The sequence below is a fragment of the Peromyscus maniculatus genome, chromosome 4 (genome assembly GCF_049852395.1).
Source record: "Peromyscus maniculatus bairdii isolate BWxNUB_F1_BW_parent chromosome 4, HU_Pman_BW_mat_3.1, whole genome shotgun sequence".
Classification (NCBI taxonomy): Eukaryota; Metazoa; Chordata; class Mammalia; order Rodentia; family Cricetidae; genus Peromyscus; species Peromyscus maniculatus.
The window spans coordinates 95980340-96005439 of NC_134855.1; the positions used below are offsets into that span (position 1 = coordinate 95980340).

The window sequence follows — 25100 nt, forward strand, 5'->3', positions numbered from 1 at the left end:
TAAACAACCTCTGGGGAGGAGACAGACCTGTGGAACTGCAGAGAGGAGATTCTGGGACTGTGGAGTGTGGAGGTGACTGCAAGGTGTTCGGGCAGCTCCTGTAGTAGCTTCCATGAGTCTTCACTCTTGCTCCGGTGGGCTTTTGGGTGATGCAGCTGCTTTTGAGTCATCCCCGGTCCTTGTGAATTACCCCTCACCCATACTCCTATTAGTAGCACTTTTGGTTCACCAAGTTAGACACTAGTGCATTCATTACTTGGGGGTGAATTAAATGTGTGTGTGTGTGTGTGTGTGTGTGTGTATCACCCCAGGAAGGAAAAGACTGTCACACATCACCAAGGTACAATTATTAAAGTTAGGAAATGAACACTGATACAATACTTTCATCTCATCTACACCCTTATAATTTTTGTTGATTGTTTTGGTTATGTCCTTTATAGGTCTGTCATCCAGTATAGATTCTAATTTTAGACAAATGGCAAGTTTTGAACATAGACTGGGTGTTATTTTTTTTAATTGTTGTATGGATCTGGAGAGACAGCTCAGCAGTTCGAAGCACTTGCTACTTATTCAAAGGACCCAGGTTCAGTTCCCAGCATCACATGCCAGCTCCCTCTGTAACTCCAGTTCCAGGGAATCTGATGCCCTTTTCTGACCCTTAAGAGCACCAGGCATTCACAAGTCAAAAACTTGAAAAAAATTTTAAATCTTCGAAAAAATATTATGTCATTCTGAACTTGTCACTCAGTAGTAAACAATATGCTTAGCATCCCTAGGGGCCTGCTGGGTTCAATTCCCAGCAGCTTCCTTCACCACAAAAGAAATTGTTACATTTTTAGAATTCATTTTTTAAAATTTTAAAGTTCGGGGCTGGAGAGATGGCTCAGCGGTGAGAGCATTGACTGTTCTTCCAGGGGGCCTGAGTTCAATTCCCAGTAACCACATGGCAGCTCACAGCTGTCTGTAACTCCAGGGGATCAGGCATCCTCACACAGATATGCAGGCAAAACACCAATGCACATAAAATAAAAATAAACTTTAAAAAAAAAATTTAAAGTTACATTTTATTTATTTATTTGTTTGTTTGTTTGTTGGGATGGGGCACTGTGAGGTCTGAGGACGTGTAGGAGTCAATTCTCTCCTTCCACCATGTGGGTCCTGGAGTTGGAACTTCAAGCTTGGCAGCGAGTGTCTTCCCCTGTTAAGCCATCTTGCCAACTAGAAAGTGTCACATTTTAAGGTGTAAGGAGTACTTTATATTGGCCTCAGAGGTCCTTTTCTGTTACACACATGTGAGTATTTATAGAAAAACCACGATATTTGATATTTAAAACATTCCTAGGGGAGGCAAAAATGAAACAATGGTGAGTCGTTTGAAGTTGTGACAAATATACAGGGTTATTATAATAATATTATAATACATCCCCTGCTTTTGTGTTGGAAATTTTTCATAATGAGTTTGTCTTTTTTAGTGGAAAACGGAAGAATTTTAGAGAATGGTGTGATGTGACCATACTTAGGATATAGGAACTTTACTTTGCAAGCAGTAGGAAGAAGAGCTGCTTAATGGGGGGGGGGGGGTTGCAAGGACGAAGAAGCTGAGTGGGGAGCCAGTGAGAGGTTGTAGAAATGGGATGCAGCTTAGGGGGAAACTGAGGAAATGATGACAATTTGAATGTGAGAGCCGAAAAAAGGAATCCAGATCTTCACTGTTTTGTTGAGTGCCGCCATGTACCCAGCTAGGGGTCACTGGGAATGAAACAGGTCTCCGGTGGAGCGAGGGAGAAGATGGTTTTTAAGAGGCCTCTGTGTTATCCGGTCTGAACAGAATGGGAAAATAACTGCGAGATGCCTAAGTAATCCTCACTAAGTGAACAACATAGTCGCAAACAAGATGGACAGAGAGGCATGTCCCTAGCTTGAGATGCTATGATGCGATTTTTCTGAACTGAGCTGCAGCTTGTGGACAGCAAAGCAATAGCAATGTCTGAATAGATAGGTTACTTATATGTTTGAAAAAAATATGGTCAGATAGTAACGGTGGTACAGTCCCACGATCCTAGCACTGGGGAGGATGAAGCAGGAAGACTACCAGTAACACCCTGACTCAAAATATGCATATACACATAAGGACACATAGACACACCTGTACATGTAAGGTAGGGTGCAACAGAAAGAACGCTCCATTTTACATCAGATGGACTGTCCAGGTTACATGAAATTTTCGCTAAACGAACTGGTCGGATAATTCTCTTCGTGAGAGTGAAGCTCATTAAAATGCACAATTTTTCAGTGGAAAATGCAAAGACAGAATTTCAGAGAGGCCAGAGAGCATGCATAATATATTAAATTAATGGTTCAAGGGATGACTGAAGGGTACTACTGTGGGGAAAAAAAGGGTTTATGGTTTTTACTCCCAGTAGTCTCATTCTGGGAAGGTCGGGTAAAATAGGCGATTTAAGAACTCACCGGACGCCGGGCGGTGGTGGCGCACGCCTTTAATCCCAGCACTTGGGAGGCAGAGCCAGGTGGATCTCTGTGAGTTCGAGGCCAGCCTGGGCTACCAAGTGAGTTCCAGGAGAGGCGCAAAGCTACACAGAGAAACCCTGTCTCGAAAAACCAAAAAAAAAAAAAAAAAAAAAAGAACTCACCGGACTACCTTTAAAAACTTCTTACTAGCCAGGCAGGGTGGAGTTCTAGCGCCTGTTTCTGCTACAAGCTTGTTTAGTGAAAACTAGTATGTCTTCATCACTTCAGCCTGAGTGATTGGCTCTCCCACGTGTTCCTGCAATTCCTGATTCAATCCCATCCCTCGGGATTAGGGTACTTTCTCTAATCCGGCTCTACTAGAAGTCTTCTGGCCTTGGGAAGTTGGGGCGAAGCCCCGCCCATTGGCCTTCTCCGTAGTGGGCCAAACGGGTCAGCCCGGAGATCCCGGGCTCCCAGACCCGCCTCCTGCTCTAGGCTCCGCCCCAGCCGCCTTCACCCGCGCAGAGCCACGCCCCCGGGCTGGTCTTCAGCTCGAGGCTCCGCCCCCAGGCTGGTCTCCGACTGGAGGTCCGGTCTTCAAAGCGCCGCCCCAGCGTAGAGCCACGCCCCCAGCTCGGTCACCACGCCGGCTGAGCTCCGTAGCCCGCCCGTGCACCACCGCTACCTCGCCTAGGCCGCTGCGCCCGCCCCGGCCGCCATGGCTGGGGGCCGCGGGGCCTCTGGACGCGGCCGGGCCGAGCCGCAGGAGAGCTATTCGCAGCGGCAGGACCACGAGCTGCAGGCCCTGGAGGCCATTTACGGCCCGGACTTCCAGGATCTGCGGCCCGATGCGCGCGGACGGGTAGGAACGTGGCTGGTCTGGCCTGCGCCTGACTTGCCCCGGCCCGGCGGTCTAGGGACCCAGCCAGAACCCTTCCAGATTGGGGCGACCACGTAGATCCTACAGGCTTTTTATCTTTCCAGTTCCACCAATCTTAGTTTCGGCCTCTGCACCGCCGCCGGTCTCCAGAGGCAGCACCTGGGCTGAATTCTCTTACCCGCAAGTCAACTCCTCACTCAGCCCTGCTTCTTATTCCCGCTGACATCCCCTAACAGCCCTGCTGTTTTTCCAACTTTCTTCCCCACTCCCAACTTGCCCCAGGCCCTAGAGGTGGGTTACAACCGTACCTTCCGAGTCACTCATTGCTACTTTGTGCTGGGGATGCTTAGGGGGCGTGGGTCCAGGCCTTGTGCAAACAGAATGCCAGGTCACACTATGTAAATCCTGTTTCCGGTGGGGAAGAACTTTCTGTACCTTCCTCTGAAGCACTTGAGGAAGAGTAAGTATAGAACGCATTTATTGTCCCTGGAATGCAGTGTTTACCGAGTCCGTTTTATTTAAAGTATTACTTTTCTTTTTGTGTCAAGTTAAGCTGGGGACAGTGACAGTTCCTCTCGATTCTTGAATAGTTTATCTTCCGAACTAAAATGTTCCTGAATATTGCCATTTTGGGATTACCCCCACCTGCCTTAATTCTGTAACTCACAGTATTATTTGCCTTAACCTCTCTGTCTAGCGTTTCTTTATGAACTAGGCTTTCCTGGAGCTGTCATGGTCAAGATTCTTCCACTAATCGATCTGCTTTTTCATTAAATAGCTAAAAAGATTCAGACGCTGGGAACAAAATAGACACAAAAACCTTGCTACCTGCAGGGAGCTTACTTTTCTAGGTCTTTTAAGAGTTATTTGTAACTTTACATACAGTTTTATACACGATCCTAGTAAACAGTATAGAGAACCTATGGGTCATCTGGCAACTTTTCTGTTTCCAGGGAACCAGGAAGTAGGACCTAAGCGGCCAGAATAGTGTTAGAGAATGTGCAGGGACTCAGAGCCGGCTGATTGTGCTTGAGTTTTCTGCTCCCAAGATGCAGGAAAATGGAATGCAAACCAGTAGCTGCATTTAGGTAGTGCTGCTGATAATCCTAAGAATTTACAGCTGATCCCAGTAAACCCAAGGATTTACAGCTGGTGGTCTTTGTAACCAAAAAGACTGCACACAGAACCCTTAAGGGCAGGTGGAGGTATTCAGTAGTGCTCTCTGGCCCTGGATCACAAGGAATACAGCCAACACTTTCTTTCATAGGCCTCTCAGGCAAATAATTGATGCTCAGTCTGATGAATCAGAGGCCACTCGATGAACAATCTCTCATTAGCACCTCCTACTTGCTGTTCTCCGGGTTCATTACCCTGAATCCAGAACCCTTGAGGCCTAGTGGTTTTCTGAATTGAGAAGTGTTGTTAGTCACAGACATGGGTACCTACCTGTTCCACCTGCCTCCATGCCTGGGGGGTGTGTCCAAAATGGAAACACAATGAACCATATGAGTATGCAAATTTAACCTGAACAGAATAAAGGCAATAAATTGCCTCTTTTCATTTCAGGCCAAATTTACTACCAATAAATTCAGATCAGTTTTTTGTTTTGTTTTGTTTTTTACCTTTTGGGGGATAGTTTATGGATTAAATTTCAGGTTTGGAGCTTATTGTTCATAGATAGCCAAACATGTTAGAGTGCATATCAAAAATTAATTTATATGTTAAAAGGTTTGGGCACCAATCATCTAAGATATATTTTATAATCAAGGATATTTAAACAAGTATTACTTGCTTATCTTGTTTAGCTTTCTGTAACAGCAAAGGGTCTGCTCACTTATCACGTGGCTTGGTGCCTCTGGGCCCCCTGGCTGTGTGTGTGTGTGTATGTGTGTGTGTGTGTGTGTCTGTCTGTCTGTCTGTCTGTCTGTCCTGGGCCCCCTGGCTGTGTGTGTGTGTCCTGGGCCCCCTGGCTGTGTGTGTGCGTGTGCGTGTCTGTCTGTCCTGGGCCTCCTGGCTGTGTGTGTGTGTGTGTGTGTGTGTCCTGGCCCCCCTGGCTGTGTGTGTGTGTGTGTGTGTCCTGGGCCCCCTGGCTGTGTGTGTGTGTGTGTGTGTGTGTGTGTGTGTGTCTGTCCTGGGCCCCCTGGCTGTGTGTGTGTGTGTGTGTGTGTGTATGTGTGTGTCCTGGCCCCCCTGGCTGTGTGTGTGTGTGTGTCCTGGGCCCCCTGGCTGTGTGTGTGTGTCCTGGGCCCCCTGGCTGTGTATGTGTGTCCTGGGCCCCCTGGCTGTGTGTGTGTGTGTGTGTGTGTGTGTGTCCTGGGCCCCCTGGCTGTGTATGTGTGTCCTGGCCCCCCTGGCTGTGTGTGTGTGTGTGTCCTGGGCCGCCTGGCTGTGTGTGTGTGTGTCCTGGGCCCCCTGGCTGTGTGTGTGTGTCCTGAGACCCCTGGCTGTGTGTGTGTGTGTGTGTCCTGGGCCCCCTGGCTGTGTGTGTGTGTGTGTGTGTGTGTGTGTGTGTGTGTGTGTGTGTGTGTCCTGGGCCCCCTGGCTGTGTGTGTATGTGTGTCCTGGGCCCCCTGGCTGTGTGTGTGTGTGTGTGTGTGTGTCCTGGGCCCCCTGGCTGTGTGTGTGTGTCCTGGGCCCCCTGGCTGTGTGTGTGTGTCCTGGGCCCCCTGGCTGTGTGTGTGTGTCCTGGGCCCACTGGCTGTGTGTGTGTGTCCTGGGCCTCCTGGCTGTGTGTGTGTGTCCTGGGCCCCCTGGCTGTGTGTGTGTGTCCTGAGACCCCTGGCTGTGTGTGTGTGTGTCCTGAGACCCCTGGCTGTGTGTGTGTGTCCTGGGCCCCCTGGCTGTGTGTGTCCTTGCCTCTTCATCAACATGGACTGAGTCACACTTTTCAACTTGCCAGTAAATGAATGAAACCTGTCCTGTTTTATTTCTTTGGTTAGAAGTCATGTCCACTACCTTTGTTTGTAAATAACTTTTTCTTTTTCTCCGAACTGTTCATATTCAGTGATTTATTTTTCTCCCTAAAGTCTATTTTCTTAATGGTAAAAGAGTAGAATTATGTTAGAGAAATTAATGTTTATGGAAACATGCTACAGCTATTTCCTCCTAATTAAGCATAGACATGTTTATGTAATTTATGTGATTAAAATTTTAACAGAATCAAAATGAACGACTTATGAGCCACCTGGGTATTTTATCTTTATGTATTTATTTACTTATTTATTTATTTTTCCTCTAGAACGTGCTTCCCAGTCTGAGGTAGAGTGCTTGCCCACCATGCCCTAGGTTTGTTCCTCAGTACCAAGAAACAGAGGGAAAAAGAGAAGGAAGGCACTCCCCTGCCCCAGCATTAGATGAATCATCCAATGTTTTTGATTATTTCATGATTTCATTAAAAAACAAAACAGAAAAAAAAAAAAACCTTCCATCAGGTAAATATAGAAATAGCTTTTTTAAAAAAACTCTATCTTCATGAGGGCCTAGATCACATTCCTCATGTGCTATCCAATCTCACAGTCTGAGAAATGGTTGAAGTTTCCAGAGTTTTCTACTGCCAATCTGAAGTGCTGCCTTTCTGGCCCCCAGACTGCCGGACAGCAAGCTCAGGCCTGCTTACGGGTTACTAAGCCTTCCGTCCAGAGCTTGACCTAAGGCCTTCTAGACTTGCCAGTGGCAGATCCCAGATGTATTTGCATCTGTTCCTTGCCATTGTCTCTTTAACATTACTTAAACTGTTGTAGATTCGGTGTTTAATGTTGTTGCTGTTCACTGTACAGAATTTTCCTGACTAGTTTTTCAATATAAATGTTCAAATGGGCCTGCCTTCACTTTCTGTTGCTATAACATACTACTACAGATTGGAAACTTTATCTAAAAAATAAAACGGTCCTGGGGCCTGGGAAGTCCAAAATCAGGGCACTATATCTTGTAAGGGCCTTGCTGCATCATAAATGGCAGAAGACGTGACATGGCAGAGGACAGACATGTGTGCTTCTGTCTCTCTTTGTCATCTTATAAAGCCACTGATCCCATCATGGGGTGCCACCTTTAAATATCATCAGAATATATTAGAACAGGTTAGTTTTCCATACATGAGTTTTTGAAGGGCACATGAAGCCATAGCACCGTGCCCAATCCTGTTCTAATTTCTGTTAGAACAAGTACTTATGTTCAAGGAGAGTTCAGATTCTGAATGTTGTAATGTTTATTCAAAAATAGAGCTGAAGATCATATTAAGTTTTAAAGAATCTAATGTTTGTATTTGTAATTTTCACCAGCTTGACAGCAGGCAAACATTTGAGAAAAGAAGATGAATTTGGTGACTATGCAGAAAGTATTCATTGTTAGAGATGGAGGAATGAGGGAAATAAATATTTAAGGCATTTCATATAAATCTAAAGGAATGTCACCTAATTCCATTTCCTGAGCACTTGCAATTAGTATCTTTCTGGCTATTACTGTCTTCATTTTTTCCCGATGTGATGTGTGTGTGTGAGTCTATGTGTATGTATGTGCATGCACTCGTACAGTACTTGTACTGTGCCCTATATGTGTGGGGCCAGAGGAGGACATCAGACATCTTCCTCTATTGCTTTCCACTTGTATTTTGTTTTGTTTTGTTTTGTTTTAATTGGGACAGGATCTCTCAATGTACCTTAAGCTCACCATTTTGGCTAGGCTGGCTCTTAGGATCCACCTACCTCTGCCCTCCAGTGCTCGGGTGATAGGCACATACAGACATGTGGTTATGTATGGGTTTTATGTGGGTCCTGGGAATTTAAACTCAGGTCCTCTTGCTGATACAGAAAGCGTTTTTATCCACCGAGCCATCCTTCCAGTCTGCTGTCTCCATTTTTGGTTCTGCACAGACTTACAAGCAGACTGCCCAGATCATCTTTCTCCGTGGCTTTATTCTGTTTTCATATAAATTACTCCATCTGAGTGTTATAATCAGAGAGAGAAGAACAAGAAGGTATGCTGAGCGGAAGTTTGACCATCAAATGCAAGGAGGATGTATAGGAACCCGGGTAACAATTCTAGACCAGATACCTCAAACTGATTAGTTATGTGCCTTCTTTCTTTAAAGATTATGATAGCTGCGTATGTATGCACAGTTACTGTGGACTTGTAGGTGTGCTTGGTAGTTATTCACACTGTGATTGGTGGACATTTGTATAACAAATGAATTCCCAGACCCCATCCTCACTTTGGTGCCTGTTTTACAAGCCAGTGAAGTGTAATAATGGGACTGTCACCCTCATACTTGAGCCTTTGAGTCCTGGAACCTGAAGACTTTCAGCTTCGTGAAGGAAGACCCTCAGGTTTTAAGGCTCTTTAACCCTTTCTTCCCTGCAGTACTCTCAACAAGCACAGACAGGCATCTAAACCAGTCCATTTCACTGAGCGTTTATGAGGAAGAGGCCTGAGAAAAACCCTGTTAAGCAGCTTTCTGTCACTATCATAAAATACCTCAGACAATAATTTAAAAGAAGAAAGATTTATCTTGGCACAGTTGTAAAGGTTTCGTGGTCAGTCGGCTTTTGCTTTAGGTCCTGTATTAGTCAGGGTTCTCTATAGTATTCTCTCTATATAGAGAAAGGGGATTTATTAGAACGACAGGCAGTGGTCCAGCTAATCCAGCAATAGCTGCCTGTGAACGGAAGGTCCAAGAATCCAGTAGTTGTTCAGTGCACAAGGCTGGGTGTCTCAGCTGGTCTTCCGGATATGCCAGGATCCCGAAGAAGTAGGCGCTGGTGCTAGTGAAGGGAATGGACTTGCTAGAGCAAGCAGGCAAAGAGAGCAAGCTTCCTTCCTCCGTGTCCTTTCTTTATACAGGCTGCCAGCTGAAGGTGTCGTCCAATTAGAGGTGGATCTTCCCACCTCAAAGATCTGGAGTGAAGTGGGTCTTCCTACTCCAAATGATTTAATTAAGAAAAACTTCCTCACAGGTGTGCCCAGTCATTTGGGTTTTAGTTAATCCCAGATATAGTCAAGTTGACAACCAAGATTGGCATGCCAGGGCCTTTGTCAAGGCAAGTGTACAATTGTGAGAATGTAGCAGAGGTAGCCCATTCACTTCATGGTCACACAAAACGAAGAAAAGGGCCAGCTCCTCAGGCACACCCCAAAAGACCTAAGACTTCCCACTAGACCCCATCTCTTAAAAGTTCATTTCCAGCCGGGCAGTGGTGGCCCATGCCTTCAGTCCCAGCACTCTGGAGGCAGAGGCAGGTGAATCTCTGTGAGTTCAAGTCCAGCCTGGTCTACAAAGCAAGTTCAGGGACAGCCAGGGCTACACAGAGAACCCCTGTCTCAAAAAACAAACAATAACAAGTTAATTTCCCAGTGTTACTGAACTGGGAATGGAGACTGGCGGTGAGCCCTTAAAGTGCATTGAGGATGCGGACTGTGGCAAAGTGGTTTGAACGAAACAGTAGGTATTCCGAGGCTCGGCCTGGGAGCTCTCTGGGAGATGTGCATGGGGTTGACTGGAGGTCCCTGTAGTGTTCTGTGTTCCTAGGGTTTAAGATCTTGGCTACTTTGTTTTTTGAAGAGCTAGGAGGTTGGTTGGTTGTTTTTCTGTGAGTTCCACATAAGCTTGGCCTCTCCTGAGAGAGGGCTGAATTTGTATCTCTTGCTTGAGTCTGTTTAGATGTTTTGCTAAAGGAAGAGTATCCAACTATATGGTCACATTAAGGAACATGTCTAGTTCATATTCTATTATAGTGACACATGGCCTCTCTCAACTATCTTCTCTTCAGTTCTGTAGAGCAGGATAGTCTCAGACTTGTGGAGATCCTCCTGCTCCAGTCTCCTGAGTGCTGGGATTACAAGTATGCACCACCACACCTGACCTCAGGTGGTCTTGTTGTACCACTTTCATATCACTAATATTTTTCAGTCTTCAAAATATTTTTCCTTAGATAGACCTTTGTGCATTTTTAAAATTTACTTATTTTATGTCTGTGTACCACACGTGTACTAATACCCAAGAAGAGCAGAAGAGGGTGTCAGATCCCATCTGACTTGAGTTACAGACCATTGTTAGTGCCGCGTGGGTGCTGGGAATCTAACCCTGGTTCTCTGCACACATAACAAGTACTTTTAACTGCTGAGCTATCACTCCAGCCCCACATTGTGTGGTTTGTGGAAATGATAAACCCTCATAGTTTTCTTCTCCCCTGGTGCTTATTACTTTGTGTTTATATGCACATATTTATAAATGCAGCCTTCCTTTGGATTGGTTACGTCCAATGTTTATGATCATTGATGTCTTCTGTAAGGATGGAGACCTTACCAGCTCACACCCAGTGCATATAGTTGTTAAATACTTTTTTTAAATTTATTTTACAACCTGACTGCTGTTTCCCTTCCTTCCTCTCCTTCCATCCCCCCACACCACCACCTCCCCTCTGCACCACCCACATCTACTCCTCCATTACTATTCAGAGGAGGGCCCTCCCATGGATATCTGTAAAACATGGCATATCTAGTTGAAGGCTGGACGGGGCAACCCAGTATGAGGGAAAGTGTCCTAAAAGCCAGCAAAAGAGTCAGAGACAGCCCCTGCTCCCTCTGTCAGGAGTCCCACAAGAAGACCAAGCTACACAACTGTCACATATATGTAGAAGACAGGTCAGTCCCATGCAGGCTCCCTGGTTATCGGTTCAGTCTCTCTGAGCTCCTATGAGCCCAGGTTAGTTGATTCCGTGGGTTTTCTTGTGGTGTCCTTGACCCCTCTGGCTCCTACAATCCTTCCTCCCCATCTTTGGCAGGATTCCCCAAGCTCTGCCTAATGTTTGGCTGCATCTGTTTCCATCAGTTTCTGGATGAAGCCTCTCTGATGACAACTGGGCCAGGCACCAGCCTATGAGTGGAGCAGACTATCATTAGGAATCATTTCCTTGTTCTGTTGTTGTTTGTTTTGTTTTGTTTTGCCAGTCATGTTTGGTTCTATCCTAGGCCTCTGTCCAGCCTCTGGGTCCTGGTCCTCCAGGCATTGTCAGGGGTGGGCTCCCCCTCATAGTATGGGTCTCAAGCTGGACCAGTCATTGGTTGGCCACTCCCACAATTTCTGTGCCCCCTTTACCCCAGCACATCTTGTAGGCAGGACAAATTGTAAGTTGAAGGTTATATGGCTGGGTTGGTGTCCTAATCCCTCCACTGGAAGTCTTGCCTGGTTACAAGAGATGGTTAAATACTTTTTAACCAAATCCTGTCCAGGTCCAGGAGTCCTTGAATGCCCCAATACGAGCTAATTCTTCATGTTCTGAGCCTATATTGCAAAACAAACAAACAAACAAAAACATTTTTCTGACTGTTCAAGCAAAGCCTAGCAAATATTTTGGTCTTATCTCTGAAAGAACTCTTTCTTGAGTAGATTTTTGCTTTTGATATTTTTCTTTCAGTAAGCTTGTGATGATTAGTATTAAGTTTAGCTACATGTGTCAAAGAACCTAACAACAAAGTTTTTTGCACATAAAACCTAGAGTCCAGGAGCTCTTCTGTCTTGCTAAAGATGGTCTGCCCTTAATGTGCCCTAGTGGTCTAATGCAGGTGGCTAAACTCCAGCTTCCGGTGCTTTATTCCAACCGGTTTGAAGAAGAAATAGGTGAAGAAACTGCAGGTGAAGCTGGCACGGTGGCACAGACTTGTAATCCCAGCCCTTAGAAGGCTGAGACAGGAGGATTGTGAGTTCAGGGCCAGCCTGGGTTAAATGGCAAAACCCCAGAAGTTGTTGTACCCTTTTATTGCACGTGGTCATTCTCTTTTTTCCCCTTGTGGTTTGGGGCACTGAAACCAGGGCCTCATGCACCTGGACCATACAACAGCTCCATCCCTAGCCCTGCATACAGCAGGTCTCAGTTCCCTTCGTTTTCCAGAAATGCGGTGGCTAAACTAGCTGCAAAGCAGCCGGGGAAATGTATCTAGCTAAACTGTCAGGGGTTCTAAATGGGAGACTGGGTACTGAGGATAACTAGTAGTTTTTTTTTCTTTTTCTTTCTTTCTTTCTTTCTTTCTTTTTTTTTTTTTTTTTTTTTAGAAATACCCCGAAGTCTGTAATCTGTGGGAGAAATACTACAGTGACCATGTAACTCTGTCCACCAAAATAAGGGCCTTAAACGTAGCCAGTCAGCCTGTTGCTTCAGTGGCTGTTCTTTGTTCTTTGGGTGGCCCTCACTTGGAACTCACAGCCTGACAAGTTATTAGGCTTAAATTCCCCCTGTGGCATTCCTGAGTGGCTGTGGTCTGTTCTTGCTTGTAAGCCACCATCACTGGGCTCCTGAGCCTCTTGAAGTAGAAACCTTTATGCCTCGGGTGTCTCCTCACTTCAACTCATGTTCTATCCTTGTTCTTAAACGTTCATTTTGGTATTAGCTGGCCTGGTCATTTGATCCCCACCAATTCTCTGGTATTGCCACGCTGTGGAAGTGTATAGACTGTAAAACCTGCCTGGGGGTCATGGCTGCTCCAGCCAGGGAGTATTTGCTGGATGTGTTTTATTCAGCCCAGAGTTCTGCATACCATTCCCCTTCCATGATCCCCAGTGGTCCCAGGAGCTGGCTATCAGAGGCCTCTTTTCCTGTAGTTTGCTGGCAATCCTTACATGGACTCATTTGCAGAAGAATGTCTTTCTTAGTGCTGTGTGATTCTCCAGGGAGCTGCTGTCTCCTGAAGCTTGCTTCTGCTTCAGTGAGTCAGAGCCTTTAGCCTTGGCCTCCCTAGACCCTTTCCCAAGGATGTTAGCGGCATCCAGATGGACTCATTTTCTATGTAATAGAGAGAGCCAGGATCAGTACAGAAGACCACGAGGGCCCCAGTGTTTGGTAAAGTTCTGAATGTTCAGTGCTCTTCTGGCTTTGCCCTCCCCGTTGGCCTGCTCCCAGGGTAGTAGTCCGAGGAATCCTGACCTAGTTCTGTGTGAATTTTCACAAGTCAGTCCTTGGCTTGCATTCACAAACCAGAGTGCCCTGGTTGGGGTGCTCTGTCTATGCAGGCGTGTGCACCTTCAACTCCGCCCAGGCCCAGAAACCTAGACAAAGTCAAGTGAAAACTCTTTGGAGATGTTGTTACAACTGGAAAGATCATTTTCTAAGATGCAGAAGAGTGTGTTCTTAGAATTATTCATAGTGCAGGATCTACAATGTTAATTTTCATGGATAATCCAGTACATGGATGTCATAAGCATCCCCTTCCTACTCAGTAAGATGACCATGGGAATGCTGTCTGTCAGCAAATATTCACTCAACGTTTTGGGAGAAAACTGACAGGAAGGTTAAACCATTTTCAGAAATAACTTACCTCATGTGCAGTTTTCCTACCTCAGTGTCCCAGATGATGGACAAAGGTTTGAGCCACATTTCTTGGCTGTCCTTTGGATATTAAAATACTATATTCTGAGCTGGGCGGTGGTGGCACACGCCTTTAATCCCAGCACTTGGGAGGCAGAGGCAGGTGGATCTCTGAGTTTGAGGCCAGCCTTGTCTACAGAGTGAGTTCCAGGAAAGGCGCAAAGCTACACAGAGAAACCCTGTCTCAAAAAACAAAAAAAAAAAAAAAAAAAAAAAAAAAAAAAAAAAAAAAAAAACTATATTCTGGGATGGAAAGATAGCTCAGTGGATAAAGCATTGGGCCTCAAGCTTGAGGACCAAAACTTGGAACCCACAAGCATGGTGGTTGCCTGAATCCCAATACTTGAGAGACAGACAGCATCCTTGAGGAAAGCTGGCTAGCTAGTCTAGCTGGAATTGGCAATCTCTGGGCTCAAGAGACCCTGCCTCAGTAAATAAAGTGGGAGCTATCAAGGAAGATCCCCTGGCATCAACTTCAGGCCTCTGCATGCATATGCATACAGTGTATGTGTACCTATACATACATCCATACACACACACACATACACACGCACACACACACACGCACGCACGCCCACACCCCACATACATGCCAAAAAAAAAAAATCTGTGTTCTGTATTGTTCTAAAGTAACATATTGGGGGAAAATAATTTCTTCACAGAATGTTAATAGGTGATTATAATGTCTTTTCAACATTTATGTCCAGTGAGACAATAGTCTATAAAGATGTGGCTTGGTGTAGAAAGCACAGGTAAAATTTTGACTGGCTTTCTCTCTGTATATCTCTAAAATGGAGCTAAATAACCTAACTCTGCCAGACGATTGTCAGAGAATAAATGGCAATAATATCAGCAAAGTCTGGTTGGTAGGACTTAGAATAAGCTATGATAGGTGGTTGCAGGAGGAGTAGCCTCAGCTAAAAAAAATGGACTGTAATCGATAACTGTAGAAACTTCATGGTGAGTTCAAGGTTCTACTATATCATTATTATCTCTTCCTTCATTTGAAATTTCCCCTAATTAAAAACTTTAAAAAAAAAAAATGAGGTTATTTGGGGCTCAGCAGTGAAGAGTGCGTCCTACTCTTCCAAAGGACCTGAGTTCCCAGCTTGACTGCTTGCAACTCCAGCTCCAAGGGGATCCAGCACCCCCCTTTGGCTTCTTTGGGTACCTGTCTACAGGTGGCATCCATTCACATAAACAACACATAGCACACACTAATTTAAAAACAATGATAACTTTGAAATGGGCTATTTAAGGAGAATGATTAAGGTATCAGATTTCCATGTCCTTTCTAACAACAGAATAACTCCTTTGCGGAATTCTCTTGGCCTGTAAAGCCACATTTTTGGCCTGCTGTGGTTGAAGAGGGAGGCCCTGGGCCTAGTGATTCCACCCCACCCCTCTGGGCTCCTCTAGGGAAACTCCAGCCTCTCCTCCAGACCCCCCCCCCTTTTTGTACCCTGAATGCTGATCATCCTGGCTGCCTTGCTGTGTCTAGGACCCTCACTGTGCCAGCCTGCCCTTCTAAACTGTTCCCATCAACATCCTCACGTGCTTTAGCATCTTTGCTGTCTTTAAAATCAGAACAAAAATCCCCCCTTGATTTCACATCCTCTCCGGCTCTCCTGACCATGCCCAGCCCACCTTCCTCAGGTCCTGTCCCCTGTCCCCGTTAGCTCAGACCTTGAAGGAGCTGTCTGGACTTGCTCCCTAGCTGTCATTCCTCAGCACATGCTCTGTGTAAGGTGCCCACAGCACTGATCTTGGCAAGGTCACAACCTGCTGGGTCCTCATGGGCCCAGCCATCAATTCTGCTCTCATCCTCCACCACCTCAGGGAACGACTGGGACGTGACCCTTTCCTTTCTCTCCTGCATAGCCAGGGCTCTCTTAGCTTGACCTCACATCCATTCTCTCTTCCCTCCTCCACATCCTCTCCTCTGGGCATCCCACCCTGGCTGGATTGTTGTAATCATTTTCTTTGTTTGAAACACTGTACTGGGGAAGTAACCCAGCCCTTATACAGGCTGGGCAAACACCCCCACCGAGCTACATCCCAGCATATTAGTTTGTTTTTAGTCCTGCTTTCTCATCCCTTACTCGGCAACCAAAGTGGTCTTTTAAGGTACGTATTTTATCTTGTCATCGCCATCTTTAAATCTTGCTAAGTTGGTTACCTGGCTGACAAAGCCCTACATGGCCCATTCATTTCCCATCACACCTGATATCTTTGGTCTCCTTTTTCACAGATGCCCCAGGCACACTGGCGTCCTTTGGCCTTTGGGGGCACCCATCTCTGCCAGTCTCAGCTTACTTACCTAAGTGTTCCCCAGTGACCACATCTGAGTGTGCTCCCTTACACCTCAAACACTGTCCACTAAGTGATCAGAGTACTCATGTAGGAGGCCTGTTGTGGCACGAGCTAGCTTCTTATACATAACAAGAAAGAATTGCCCAGCGTGACAATGGCAAGCTGCTCATGTCTGTTTTGGTGAGGCCAGGCTGGAGTTAAAAGGAAGATTAAGGGTAAAGATATCTAAAGAGAGCCGGAGAGGATGTGAAATCAAGGGGGGATTTTTGTTCTGATTTTAAAGACAGCAAAGATGCTAAAGCACGTGAGGATGTTGATGGGAACAGTTTAGAAGGGCAGGCTGGCACAGTGAGGGTCCTAGACACAGCAAGGCAGCCAGGACGATCAGCATTCTGGGTACAAAAGAAGCGCTGAGGGAGATGACTGGGTGTGAGGTGTCCAAAGTAGACAGCAGCCAGAACAGCTGGGGGCCAGCGATGGCAGGCCAGCTAGTGCCTGCGATGCCCTCGAGGGCACATGCAGGGCACTGGTGTCCTTCCAGACAGCCTTGCTTCCAGGGCAGTTAGCTGTAATAGATTTGACCGTAAGTAAGAATAGCCGCTAACGAGACTTCTACAGACCACCCCGTCTACAAAGCTAAAAAGGAGGTAACCAAGAAAGACAGCAGCTACATCGTGGTGGCTGGGATGGGGAGGAAAGGAGTCCAGAATGGCTGAACAGCACAGGATCTGGTGATTTCGTAAAAAGCAGCTGACTGGAAAAGTACATGTGGCCTCAGAGACACTCTGGGACTCCACCGTGCCAACCAACGGTCCCCTGTGAACGTCTCAGTGTTCAGATTTCAATCCAGATACAAGAGTGAGCAGCCAAAACCTGAAACCTGAATTCTAAAATACTCCCCAAAGAAAGTTTTAAAGATCTGGAAATATTTCAAAATCCCAAACCTCTACAATCTGAAAGCCACCCCAGGCATTTCAGGCAGGGGATGCTCAGCCTGTATCCCCTGCTCAGAGGCCTGTCGTCCTCTGCCTGTTCATATAGCTTCTCCCTCACCACCTTGTCCCATCACTCAGGCCTATCCCCCACCCCCACCCCTGTCTTCTGACACTGTTCGCTGCTCGTCTGCCTTCTAGTGTGTATCTGCCGGTTGGGGCCAGGGCTGTACACATTCACCTCCAGCTGCAGGCCAGTGCTGAACAGTAGTTAACACCCAGTGCCGTCCAACAGTGGAAACCACTCGGGGTTTTTTTCTTCAGTCCTGTGATACCTTTGAAAGGGAAAATGTATTTCTTCTGGCCTGAGTTTTGTTTTTAAACGGTGCTTTTGGAAATATGACCCAACACCTGTGCAAACTATAATTACTTACAAAATTTGGGAGTAGAACTTTTCAACTAAGGTGGTCATTATCTTCCTCATTAAAATTGTTTTGTTCAAGCCTAGCAGGGTTGAACAAAACACCTTTAATCTTAGCACTTAGGAGGCAGAGACAGGCAGATCTCTGTGAGTTCGAGGCCAGCCTGGTCTATAGAGTGAGTTCCAGGACAGCCAAGGCAGTTACACAGAGAAACCCTGTCTCAAAAGAACACCCCCCCCCAAAAAAAATTGTTTGGTCCAGTGCTTCAGAGCATCTTCCAGAGGTCCTGAGTTTGATTCCCAGCACCCACATGGCAGCTCACCACCATCTGTAACTCCAGTTCCAGGGGATCTGATGCCCTCTTCCAGGCTCCACAGGTGCCAGGCACAGACATATGTGCACCCACACACATAAAATAATAAAATTCAAAAATATTGGCTCTCCAGGAAAACAAAACAAAACACAGATGTGGTTTTTTCCCCCTCTCTTTTAGGTAAAAGAGCCTCCTGAAATCAATTTAGTTCTGTACCCTCAGGGCCTAACTGGTGAAGAAGTGTACGTGAAGGTGGACCTGAGGGTTAAATGCCCCCCAACATACCCAGATGTGTGAGTACCTTTACTAGTAGCATTGATGTAATTTCTGTTGTCTGTTTTGACACCATAGAAACCTTACAGTTAAGGAGTATTTTCTCTTTCCTTCTCTGTCTCCCAGTAAAATCTCACTTCCTGTCATCTGTATGTCAGCTCTACATCGGCCTAGACAGTCTCACAAAAGCCATCTTAAGTCTGCTCACACACACACTAGTATTTACTCATTGGCTACCTTTTTGCTTTTGCATTTTAATACTTAATTCTTTGTAATCTAGAAAGAAGGAAGATCTGGATGCCTAGGATAAAGGTGTGGCGAGCATTTAAAGAGCCTCCTTCGTAGCTATTGGAAATGATGTGGCCTTCCGTCCTGCCTGGCCTTTTACTGCCTGAATAAAGGAAGGAATGGCTGGAGCTGCTGTCTCTAGTGGAGCAGCGTGAGCCTGACCAGATGGTACAGGGTTGTCCCTTGCCTCCAGGGCTGTCCTGGTACCGCAGCCCTCGACTATCCCAGCTCCTCCCCACTAATGCCGGGGGTATTCTCCAGTGGTAGAGGCAACCACAAACCATAAACATCTCATCACAGCTCAAACAGAATCATGAGCCATCGGGACCGGGCGGGCTCTTCTGTGAAGGTTCCCCGGGTCCTCCACACTGGCTGGGATTGTCAAGCAGTTCTGACTTCCTGTGCAGGGGACACATGAGGGGTTTGGAGAGTGGCAATTACAGGTAGTGTGCTTTCCACAGTGGGTGGGCCATGAGTGGAGTCGATGATTTTAAGACGTGGTGAAGAATCTGTCAGAGTCAGGTCAAGTCTGAGGTTCCTGAAGTCAGTAACTTGTGTGCTCCCAACAGTGTTGAGGGAGCGTGCATAGTAGGCATGGGGGAGGCGAATTCACAAGGAAAGTAATTAAGTTTATGAATAAAACTAAGACAGGGCTCTGGGTTTTTGTGTTTCATGGTGTGGTGTACATGGTACTGACACTGAGTACAGACTGCTTAGGTCAGGGGCTCACTTTCTCAAGACAGTTCTTGCTAAAATGTCAGGTACAAGCCCCGTGCTTCTGACTTATAAGTTGTGGTTGTAAATTTGGAGAGTGCCACATCCTCCTCAGATTTGATATTTTGCTAGAAAGACTCACAGAACTCAGGAAAACTGACTTGCCGGTTTGTTGTAAAGGATTTGAGGCTGCAAATAAGGCTGCACAGGACAGAGCATGGGGAAGGGCGGGAACCAGAATGTCCTCTCCAGGCCGCCATCCTCAGCATGTCTGTGGGTTCAGCAGCTCACTGTATCCTTGGACCCTGCTGTTCATGGCAGTCGGGGAGCCTTTGCTCAGTAGGCATGACTGAGCAGTAATTAAGTCATTGACCACTGGTACCTGAGCTGTCTCCAGCACCACCCTCCTCCTCATCAGAGGTCTGGGGTATGGTTGGAATGCCTCATCCCGTAGTCAAGGCTTGAGCTATTTGTGACCACCTCCATCCTGACACTAAGCAGGCATCTAGCAAGAGCTAACCTCGCCTCACAAACTCTGGTCTGGTTGAAGAGGGTTTGTGACTAAGAATGTATGAGCTCCCTTGAGCTTGTCACTCAGGGAATTCCAAGGGTGACGGGGCCTCTGAGCCAGAAGCTGTGGCCAAAGGTCGCTGGTAACATATTCTTTATTGCAGCACAGACTCAAACAATCAAATGTTTGTTCTTGAAAAGTCAACATGAAAAACCTAGATATGTGAGTGCTAAAATGTTAATTATAGCTTAATTTCTTAAAATAAATAGACTAGAGCCAGGCAGGAGGCTCGTGCCTATGATCCCAGTATTTGAAAGGCTGAGTCTGGAAGATCGTGAGTTCGAGGCCACAAAAGAGCACAGTTTCTTGCCTTGGAGCTACTGATATGTTTAACAGGAAGATCTTTTTTAGTTGAGCTTTCCTATGCATGATGGAAAGATAAGTCATAATCTTGACTTGTCTGCCAAACAACCCATCCTTGGGTTGTGAAAACCAAAAAGTCTCCAGTTATTGATAAATGTTTCCTGGGAAAATAAAACTACCCTGTTGAAAGGCTACTAGTTCCAAAGAACTATTCAGATAGATTATGTATCCATTTGATACAACATGGGATGGCGTTTTAAAAAAATATAGAAAAGCTTAGAACTTAGAAAGTTAAAAAGTAATCATATCAACTGCACAAATTATTACTAACATGTCAAGGACATAAAACATTAATTAGTATAGCACATGACTTTTGTTCTGTTAATATTGCTGTATAGATTTTTTTTTTTTTTGAGACAAGGTGTTATTGTGTAGCCCTGCCTGGCCTAGAACACAGTATGCTGACCACACTGGCCTCAAATTCACAGAGATCTACCCAACTCTGCCTACCAAGTGCTGGGACTAAAGGTGTGTACCACCACACCTGGCCAAAAAATTACATAGAGCAGGAGAGGCTGGAGAAGCAGCTCCGTGATTAAGCACACTGGCTACTCTTCCAGAGGACCCAGTTCAAGTCCCAGCACCAACATGGTGGCTCACAACTGTCTGTAACTCTAGTTCTAAGGGATCTGTATCAGCTGGTTTTTTGTGTCAACTTGACACAAATGAGTCATCAGGGAGAAAGGAGCCTCAATTGAAGAAATGCCTCCATGAGATCCAACTGTAAGGCATTTTCTTAATTAGTGATCCATGGAGGAGGGCCCAGCCCATGGTGGGTGGTGCCATCCCGGGCTGGTGATCCTGGGTACTGTAAGAAAGCAGGCTGAGCAAGTCAGGGGAAGCAAGCCAGTAAGCAGCACCCCTTCATGACCTCTGCATCAGCTCCTGCCTTCAGGATCCTGCCCTGTCTGAGTTCCTGTCCTTGACTTCTTTCATTGATGAACAGCAGTGTGGAAGTATAAGCCAAATAAACCCTTTCCTCCCCAACTTACTTTTGGGTCATGGTGTTTCATCAGAGCAATGAAAACCCTAACTGATACCCTCTTCTGGCTTTCATGGACGCTGTGGTACACAGCATACATGCTGGAAAAAACCATCCATACACAGAGAATAAAAATAGGTAAATCTTGTTTTTTTATTATGTAAGTTCTGGGGAGATAATTTGTAGCAGGATGTTTCTCCGGTCCTGCCTTGCCCAACAGTCCAGACGAATCTCTCCCACCTGCGGTCCCACGGCTGCTTATAAAATAATTACACAGAGGCTTATATAAACTATATGGCCAATGGCTTCAGCTTCTTGCTAGCTAGCTCTTTCATCTTAAATTAACCCATTCCTATTAATCTATATGTTGCCACATGGCCGAGGTGTTACCGGTCTGCTGGCATCTGGTTGCTCCTTGGGTAGCGGCTGGCATCTCTCCTGACTCTACCCTTCTTCTCTCTCTATCTTTGCTTGGATTTCCCACCTGGCTGTAAGCTTTCTTGCTATAGGCCAAAACAACTTTATTTATTATCCAATGGGAGCCACACATACTCACAGCATACAGAAAGACATCCCACAGCACTAAATCAGTAAAATGCTTGCTGTGTAAGCACAAGGACCTGAGTTCAATCCCCAGCAGGCATGTGAAAAGCTGACCATGATGGTATGCATGGTACTCCCAATGCTGGTGATCCCTAGGGCTTGGTGATACAGCTGGCCCAGCCTAATGAGTGAGTCCCACATCCCAGTGATAGATTCTGTCTTCAAAAAATAAGGTGGAAAACTCCTAGGGGCAGTACCTGTACATGCACAGGCACACATGTGTACATTCAACTATACATGTGCACCTGCTCAAAGACACACAGAAAAACAATTATGTAAGGCCTGATTCTGGGGACTGCTCTGGGCCTTTTTAAATGATGTGACATAGGAAATCTTTGGTTTATGCACAGTAGTCCTTGATGTCTCCATGAGAGAGAATCTTGGGCGTGGTAGGCTATATGGACTCAAGACAGTTTGGCATTACTAAACATTTTTTAAAAGATAAACTAGATCTCCCAGATTTCATCTGTCCAGGCAGATGATGACTATAGCATCCTGTCCCACAGGGTGGGAATGAAGTGCTAAGAGAATGCACAGGGAGTTGATTAATACTCAAGAAGGCTTCACCAGGTAAAATGCCAGGAAGCACTTAGAAATGCCTAACAGGAAGTGATGAATCATTTTCTCATTGAGAAAATGACATAAATTCTGTTTAATCCCAGAGAGCTATTCGTGAATTTTTTTGTTTAGGAGTAAAAGGAAACCCTAAGGCTGGCTGTTATTTCCTCGAGTTTAAAGTATTTTCTTAGATGAGCTCTGAGGGATGAAACAGCGAGTGAACCAGGCCTCCTTGGAACAGGCTGGGTTTAGATGATGCACTTGACTGGTGTTCAGGATATATGCTCACAGGAAGTGTTTTTATGTGGGGCATCAGAGGCAGTAATTGATGTTGGGGCATTTTAATGAGTTCATTAAACTGATACCTGAGTCAGGTGTGGAGCCTAGTCGGGGAGAGGTGAGGCTTTGGCTGGGCCTGCTCCCTGCTCCACAGGGTAGAGGCTCCTCCGTGCTGAGCACTGTGTGAGCTGGAGTTGTTGGGATATAGCTGAAGACCTGAGATTAAAGGGATACATGGCGGGTCACAAGGCGAGGTTCAGCCAGGAGGTCTGCACATGGAGTCCTCAGGTGCTGGGACGGGCTGGGAACCTAGCAGACTTCCTTCGCAAGTAACTCCTTTCTGTCTTGCTTTATTTATTTTTATTTTTCAGAGTTCCCGAAATAGAGTTAAAGAATGCTAAAGGTCTGTCAAATGAAAGTGTTAATTTGTTAAAATCTCACCTGGAAGAACTGGCCAAAAAGCAACGTGGGGAGGTAAGGCTTGCTAAGCTAGAGCTCTGGAAATAATACACAAGACCCATTCACCTCTACCCAGTCTGCCCCAGTACAACATTTACAGCTCTAAGTACAGGATTATAGCCACCATCCCGACAGTGACGCAGTTGAGGTACAGACTAATTCCATCTCCACAAAGATCCCTCCCCATGCCCTTCTTGGCCTCTTCTCTATTCCACTGCCCTCTCCCTCCTGTGAGTGTGAGAGCCGCTACGCTGTCCTCCATTTCTATAACCTCATTTTGGAGGTATTCATACAGTATGCAGCCTTTTGAGATTGGCATTTTTTCACACAGCACAGTTCTCTGAAGAGTTCTCCACGTGGTCAGATGTATCAATAACTGTTAGATTTTTATTGCTGAGTAGTATTCCATCCAGATGTTTATTTATAAGATGAAATCCACCAAAATTTTCCAGTTTTTAGCTATAATAAAGTTGCTGTAAATATTCCTACATATGTTCTTCAAGCCACAAAGATAAGCCCATCATAAGTGAAAGATGTCTTTTCTATACTTAACCTACTGAATGTCATGGTTTAGTAACAGAGTCCCCTGGAGAGTGTCACCTGTTTCCCTCTGTGATCAGGCACCAACCAGGAGCTGCAGCTGGCCTCTACACCCAGCATCACAGCTGTCATCCCACAGACAGCCAGTCGAGGAGGTCAAAGTGCAGTGCAATGTTGTTCAGCCTTAAACAGGAAGGGAATTCTGGCATTCACCACCACATGGTAAACCGTACGGACATTGTAATAAAGGAAACAAGCTGTTGGAGTAAGACAGATATTCCGTGACTGTACCAGATACTCAAATCAAATCCACAGAGACAGACAGTAGAATGGAAGTTGCCAGGAGTCGGAGAGCAGGGAGCGGGAAGTGTGGTGGGAGCAGGTTCAGCTTGGAAAGTCCTGGAAATAGAAGACAGTGATGGATGCAGATCATGGTCACCCAGCATCTTTACTTCATGTTTCAGTGCTGGACAATATGCTACCTGAGTCTTCCCCACACACTGAAAAAACTGTACCTGAGACATCCTCATGGGATGAAACTTGAGGGATATAAAGTGTGAGGCTGTACAGTACAGATCCGTCTTGTTTGTCTAAAGTTTGTTTCTGTAGGTGTGAAGTCCTAGCATTCTGAAAAATTTGCTTTTGTTTTCAAGTAAAATGGGATGTAATTAAGTGTTAGCAGAAGCTTAGGAACTCATCAAGGTAGGGCATTACCTCATAACTGGCTGCCAAAAACAATGCTCAGGAACATTCCTTTTTGCCTTGGAGTGATGGTTTTTTGGGGGGGGGCGGGGTTGTAAGGTGACTGGGTCTCACTCTATAGCTCTGATTGGCCTGGATCAGAGGTGTGTGCCAACATGCTCAACACTCCTCTGAATGACTTTTTTTCTTTTTTTTTTTTTTCTTTTTTTTTTTTTTTTGTTTTTTTGTTTTTCAAGACAGAGTTTCTCTGTGTAGCTTTGCGCCTTTCCTGGATCCTTGCTCTGTAGACCAGGCTGGCCTTGAACTCACAAAGATCTGCCTGCCTCTGCCTCCCGAGTGCTGGGATCAAAGGCATGCGCCACCACCACCGCCTGGCGATTTTTTTCTTATCTTTTGTTTATGTTTGTTTGTTTGTTTTCAAGACAGGGTCCCTTTGTGTAGCTTTGGACCCTGTCCTGGAACTCACTTTGTAGACCAGGCTAGCCTAGAACTCACAGAGATTCTCCTGCCTCTGTCTCCCGAGTGCTGGGATTAAAGGAGTGCACCACCACCACCACCACCACCCGGCTGACTTTTTAATCTGTATTAGCAAGGATTTTTTGTTGTTGTTGTTGTTGTTGTTGTTGGTGGTGGTGGTGGTGGTGGTGGTGGTGGTTGGCTGGTTGGCTGGTTGGCTGGTTGGCTGGTTGGCTGGTTGGCTGGTTGGTTGGTTGGTTGGTTGGTTGGATGGTTGGTTGATTGGTTGGTTGGTTGGTTGGTTGGATGGATGGTTGGTTGGTTGGTTGGTTGGTTGGCTGGTTGGTTGGTTGGTTTTTTTGAGACAGGATCTCACTATGTATCCCTGGCTGTCCTGGAACTCACTCTGTAGACCAGGCTGGCCTTGAACTCACAGAGATCTACCTGCCCCTGCCTCCCGAGTGCTGGGATTAGTCAAGATGTGCACTACTACACCTGGCTGTGTATTAGTAGATCTTTATCAGTCCTGGAAAGTAATCCAAAATGTAGCAGAGATTCTATTTGTTTTTAATGAGTAAAATCAAACTCGTGGGTTCCATGAGACAGCAGCTGTTTACCACCTGTCCATTTT

The 25100-nt window shown here is 45.9% G+C and overlaps 1 protein-coding gene across 4 annotated transcripts in view; it reads left to right on the forward strand.

Annotated features, from left to right (window-relative positions):
- Window positions 1-3076: 3076 nt before the first annotated feature.
- Eif2ak4 (eukaryotic translation initiation factor 2 alpha kinase 4) overlaps window positions 3077-25100 on the forward strand; it is a 96109-nt gene continuing 74085 nt past the window's right edge. For 2 of the 4 annotated variants that reach the window (XR_013050657.1, XR_013050658.1), the window contains exons 1-3: window positions 3100-3331; window positions 17862-17974; window positions 22684-22786. Coding sequence is in view for 2 of the 4 variants with exons in the window: in XM_006979230.4 (XP_006979292.1) it covers window positions 3188-3331; window positions 17862-17974; window positions 22684-22786 (360 nt within the window). In the remaining 2 variants the exon portion in view is untranslated. Of the gene's footprint in view, window positions 3332-17861; window positions 17975-22683; window positions 22787-25100 lie in introns of all 4 variants that reach the window. The other 2 variants (XM_006979230.4, XM_015997907.3) reach the window with 2 other exon arrangements.